Source organism: Limanda limanda, chromosome 3, assembly GCF_963576545.1.
Source record: "Limanda limanda chromosome 3, fLimLim1.1, whole genome shotgun sequence".
NCBI classification, from domain to species: domain Eukaryota; kingdom Metazoa; phylum Chordata; class Actinopteri; order Pleuronectiformes; family Pleuronectidae; genus Limanda; species Limanda limanda.
In genome coordinates, this window is record NC_083638.1 from 9,125,022 (window position 1) to 9,131,021 (window position 6,000).

A 6,000-nucleotide genomic window follows, 5' to 3' on the forward strand; every position below is an offset into this window, starting at 1 on the left:
TTTAACATTATTCTTGATTTCTCAGACAATAATTAATGGATCTTGCTGACAAATTCTCATATATTCTGACCCAGATCTGATTGTTTAATGAACAGCACAAATCACATAGAATCTGATCTCAAAATCCGATTTGGGCCACTTTCATATGTGGTTCTGAATCACAAACAGATTTGATTTATTTGAATTGCGCAGTCTGAACAGTCATGCGCTCTGTATCTCAATTCAATGTGACTTGTCATTGTAAATCGATACTGTTCCTAATTTTGCAGATCAAACATGGAGGTCAGCTGCGACCGAGGCAGTCAGTGGAGGGACAGGCAGGTTTTAGATCCTCACTCAGGGTGACACGTCTGTTTCATATCCCGTCTGTGTTTGAAAGCATATCAAGAGAAAACTCTAACTTTAAACACTCACATCTCTGACCTCATTGTTTATTACCGACTTCTTCTCCTTGTTTACTTCTGTACACAACTTGCTGCGTGTGACGTCTTGTTGCTCTTCTGTGCAAGCGGGTCAACAGCTACACAAAAAAATTAGATGGAGAAAAAAATCTGAATGTAGCACTAAGGATGGCAGTGTGAACGGATCTTAGTATGTGTGGGAAATTTGGCGGAAATTTGTGCTTTAATGAGTTTTATTCTAGATAAAGTTATGTTATATTATATCTGGTTTGACTTGATGCTTCAGTTCTATCACATTCTGTTCCTGTACAAAGGACTGTATATGGATAATGGTCATTCAAACTACCCAACAGTATATAATCTAATGTACTTTTACTTTTTAAAGCTTTTAACCAGATTTGTTTTACCTCAAACTAATATAAAAAATACTGTCAGATTTAATTGCAGGTTGTTGGTTTTGTTTTTCTTTCCTATCTTAGGTTTTGTTTTTATGAAAATAAGAAAGAAAGAAAAAGAATTTAAAGGATGATAATAAAATTGAAACCAAAAAAAGACATTATCAGAATAATACTACAGATTATGAAATAACTTTGTGGTTCTGCACTACTGCTTTTCATGTTTAAGTACATCTTATTGGTAATAACGGTACTATAGTTATTTATTACTTTAAAATGCTGCAGTTTCACTTGGGATGGAGTATTTTTGTACATCGTGTGGTGGATATGAATTCCCCATTCACCACAGGTCATTATCTCATGTTAGTGTAGTGTGGTTAGTTTGTCCTCTCCAGCAGAGGCACAGTGGATTTGACAGTAAATGTAGTTACACAACAAAAAGAACTCACCAACTAAACGGCCCCTGGAACTGAGGGCGAGTCTATGGAGACCCCGATCACGCTGATTATATCAGAAACTGGATTAGTGAGGCTTATCCAAAACTCATAAGCTCACATGCCGGGGGGACTGCACTGTGCTGCAGAATAATGCTCTGCTTCAAATTTATATTCCATAATTCTCATACCTATTCTGCAAACAAGACACTGTAGACTCAGTGTTAAGGTCGACTGTCTCAGTGCAAGTAGGTTTGTATATGTGTTATTCTGCCTTCATACACTTCATTTCCTGTCAGGTCAGAGAAGAACATATTTTTATTCCTCACGACAACTCTGCAGAACAAGTACACATGCACGCACAGTGTCAAAGATATGAGCGCCCCGGGCAGCGGGCAGTCAGGCTTCAGCCATCTGGTGCCCGGTGTTCATGCTGGGCGACAGTCAGCTCCACACCTGGGGGACGGTTTAGCCTGCAACTGTTGTCGGACCCCCAACCGACCGCCCACCTGCTCCTCACGTCTGAATCTGAGTTCATGTCATCTCACAGACAGAGAGACCGGAGAGGCAGGAGAGGAACCAACCCAGAGATGGTTAGACTGTGTATAAAGAGGGTTTCACATGTTTTATACACAGCCCCAGTCTGTCCTCATTTGTCCTGAAAGTTGATTTAGCTTTTCTCATATGAAGAACACAGCAGGAGATTTACCAGCTCACACTTTACCATCAATTACTTTCAATTAGAGTTTCACCCATAGACTGTACATAGACATGGACGACATGATAACTCACAAAAGTAACGCCAAATCATCTTGATTACCCCCTGGTGGCTGGATGCAGGCACTAACTTTTCTGCTGATTGGTGGATGTAGTTTGCCCAAGCTGCTTTCAGACGAACACTGAATTTTCCTGAAGTTTTCCGAAGTTGCTGTATGTGAGAAACGCAAATGTCCTGGTTGGTAACAATTTGAGCATGTCTAGGCCCTGAAAACCTCTGGTGCTCGGGCCCTTATAATAATAATCCTTACAATTTCAATAGGGCCTCACTGTCTCATTGTCTATTCGGTGCTCAGGCCCCAATAATGAAAATATCACATGATGAAAAAGAAGTCTCAACTTGAAAAGAGTTGATGTTTGTACGTGCTGTACAAAAAAAAAAACTTGGCTGTATATTTTGGACATTTTTCAGTTGTTGTGAACACGTCTGACCAACATCCTGCTGTGTTCTTCATACGTTAAAGCATGAAGTAAAACATTGCTTTTTGTTTTAATACAGCTGCCTGAGAGCAGTGAGAGAGAACAGAGAAAACCAAGAAGCTGAAGTTGTGGTTATTAAAGCTAAAACAATAACACAAACCACACAGATCTGCACTGTGAAACTGAGAGAATGCTTACATGTCCTTTTCTTCTCATCTGAAATTCTATAAGTTACAGTATCTGCTGTGGTGCATTCAAGGACACACTGGCATTGTGACTGTGTGTCACTCGTACGATGAGGGAACATGAAATCAAACCCCAGAAGACAGATGGGGAAACTGTGAAACTGTACTTTTTTTTAACTTGTCTACTATTTGCGGACATGCTAGATGCTGGAGCGTCCTTGGACAAATATCAAAAACAAGTGTCTGCAAGACTTGGTAGCCTCTGGAAGGAAAGGAAAGGATGGGCAGTGTTGGGAAGGATACTTTCAAAACGTATTCCGTTACAGAATACAGAATACATGCCCAAAAATGTAATCTGTAACGTATTCCATTACATTAACTAATCTGAGTAACGTATTCTGAATACTTGGAATACTTCCGGTTTGCATTGCATTTTTTAAGTGTATGATTGCGGCGTTGTTATAGTCAGTGGAGCAGCAGCACTTTAAACTCTCTCTCCGCCGATGCGGCGGGCCAGCTGGATGTCCGGCTCCTATCCACTGCCACCTCTGTGCGGGTCCCACGGGAGGCTGAACCCCCCCCTGCGCCAAGGCTGCCTCGCGCCGTGCAGCGATCGTTTCGGCGTCGAGTCTATTTTTGTTTGCGCTTGACGCGAGCGTATCGCTCCAGGAATCACACTGAAAAATGATTTTAAACGATATTGATGACATATTTTATATGATATAAATGATAAAGTATGCATCCCATAGTTTGCATTCCCCTTCTGTTGTCCTGGAGTTTTAATTTTACCAATTTTACCAATCACATTATTAAATGCCCCCCTCTGCACATCCATACAGACACACAAGCAGTCATAAAGATAAAAAGAGGAGGGGGGGGGGGGGGGGGCTTGAGTGGAGAATACGTAATTTACCCTCGACACCCGACATTGAACGGAGCAAACAGCGGAGAAGTTCTTGAAGATGCATGACATTAAATTGGGACGCTGTTGCAGTTAATGTTGGAGCAACAAGTGAACATATGCTTTTATACTACTGGGTCAACGGGTGATATTATTAGCGCTGCCCGGCGCTTCAGCGTCCGGTGTGAACCCGGCGTGCCTCGCTGGCCTCCTGCAGAGCCATGACAGCGGAGCTCTGGGAGCGCAGGTCGGTCTTCTCTCACCAGGCGCTGGAAGGGCAGCTTGCGGATCAGCAGCTCCGTAGATTTCTGGTAGCGACGGAACTCTCTCAGAGCCACGGTCCCGGGCCTGTGTCCCGAGCCGGTAGCGGTGAGGCTTCTTCACGCCGCCGGGGGCCCGGGCGCTCTTACGGCAGCCCTGGTCTCCAGCTGCTTTGGGGGCTTTGCCGGTGGATTTACGAGAGAGTGAATAAACTCGTGAAACAGAGAAGTACCGTCATGTAATCCACGGATTTCAACAATGTAACTGTATTCTGAATACCATCTATTTAATTTGTAACTGTAACGGAATACAGTTACTTATAATTTGTATTCTAAATACGTAACGCCGTTACATGTATTCCGTTACTCCCCAACGCTGAGGATGGGTAGGAGAGGAAAGTATAAAGAAAGGGAAGTAAAGGGTGAAGAAGAGAGGAAAGAAAAGACTGGAAACATAGGGAACGTGCTTTGAAAGTTCTGTGATGGGAAAACTGTCCAAAAACAGATGTCAGTAGTTACCTCAAAAACTCCTGTTACACTTAAATGACCTAAAACACATCAGACCTACTACACGATAAGTGCAGATCAGTAACCTGTGACCACAGCTGTGTACTTAGTATAAGTGACTGATTTTATAACAGCCAGGAAACAAGTGCTTTGGGATTTTTACTGCTGGAGATGCATTTCAAGTTGCCGTGAATGACTCTCTGCTCAAACACAGGCAGCACTCTTACCCAGAGACAGAGGGAGGGAGGGAGGACGAGAGAGAGAGAGAGGGAGGAAGCGACAGCCCTTACAGCATACAGAGAGAGGTAGAGAAAGAGTTTGAGTGGGGAGAGAGCGTGAAGAGGCTGAGTGTGACAGGACCGAATGAGAGGAAGAGGAGGAGGAGGAGGAGGAGGAGGAGGAGGAGGAGGAGGAGGAGGAGGAGGAGGAGGAGGAGGAGGAGGAGGAGGAGGAGGAGGAGAGCAGCAGGGACAAGGGAGGGAGAGTCAGAGAGGGGACGGACCAAGAGAGAGAACCGAGGGGAGGGAGCATTGGCAATAGGGAAAAGTAGACGAGAGAGAAAGTGAGGGAGTCAGGAGAAGAGAGGAGGTAGAGCAGAGGGAAAAGAGGAAGACAGCTCAGCAAATAAGCTCAGTATCATTCCTCTCTCCCAGCAGCAGTGGTCCAGGCTGAGAGAGGGAAGTTCAGCTTCACCAGGGGAAGAAGAAGAAGAAGCAGAAACAGAATTTTTTATTTTCTATTTCTGTGCTGTGAAGAAAGCTGAAGACTCCCTGGAGAGGAGAGGGAACGCGAAGAAGAGCTTCTGCAGCCTCCGAGTGACCTGCAGGGGAAGATGGATTCAGACTCCGGAGAGCAGAGTGACGGGGACCTGTGTCCAGGTGAGTGTCCACTGGGTTGTCCACTGAGCCTCAGGACCACAACCACATCAGGATCAGTGTCTGACGAGCTCTGGTCACTTGGCTTTAAGCTCATATATTCAATGATGAAGTGTGTCAGTCATCCACAGGCTCAGTGAGTTCTCTCCTCCTGTTTCCCAGAACATTTTCAGCCTTTTCCAGCAGTTTCATCAGGTTGTGGTCTGCACCTTCATCATCTTTTACATGTTGCTCACCATGCAGACTCACAGATCTAAAAATGAGACTTTAATGCTCCAAAAAAGCAGGAATCACACAACTTTAAAGCTTTCACACTTTGTCCAGTGTCAGTATCTCTGCTGCTCACACTGACGCTGGTGACTGGCAGAGCCTTGTTGAGTTGTGCAGATGAGAGCGGGTTCAGTCGCCACCAGGAACAGACAAGCTCCAACACGTGCGTCCAGTTTGTTCCTCAACGCGTCCCGCTACAGAGAGAGAGAGAGAGAGAGACAGAGAGAGACAGAGAGAGAGAGCACGTCCTGAATGATGACAAATTATTTCCTGCACCCGGGGAGGGTGAAAACGTTTAGATTTTCTAGTTCACTGGGTTTGTTTCACGAGGGACACATAAAACAAACACATGTTCAAGTTTAGTGTCCGTCAAATTCCCGGTGTTCCCAGCATGCAGACAATGTGTTGAGCTGGGATCCTGTGGAAATAATCCCGGCCGGGAGGTGAAACAGCCACGAGATAAATTTGAGTTCAAAGGTCACGAGGGAACTGTGTCTCCGGGAGGTTTTCATTGCTTCCTCTTTGCCTTTTCCCTGTAAATAATTACACTGATTCACTGAAGGAGTTTATATTAG

The 6,000-nt window shown here is 44.6% G+C and overlaps 1 protein-coding gene across 1 annotated transcript in view; it reads left to right on the forward strand.

The window, feature by feature from the left end:
- The first annotated feature begins 4,834 nt into the window (after positions 1-4,834).
- Positions 4,835-6,000, forward strand: part of tnfaip8l3 (tumor necrosis factor, alpha-induced protein 8-like 3) — an 18,818-nt gene continuing 17,652 nt past the window's right edge. Inside the window, exon 1 of the mRNA XM_061068429.1 lies at positions 4,835-5,158. Within this exon, the coding sequence (XP_060924412.1) occupies positions 5,113-5,158 (46 nt within the window). The 5' untranslated portion in view covers positions 4,835-5,112. The remainder of the gene's footprint in view (positions 5,159-6,000) is intronic.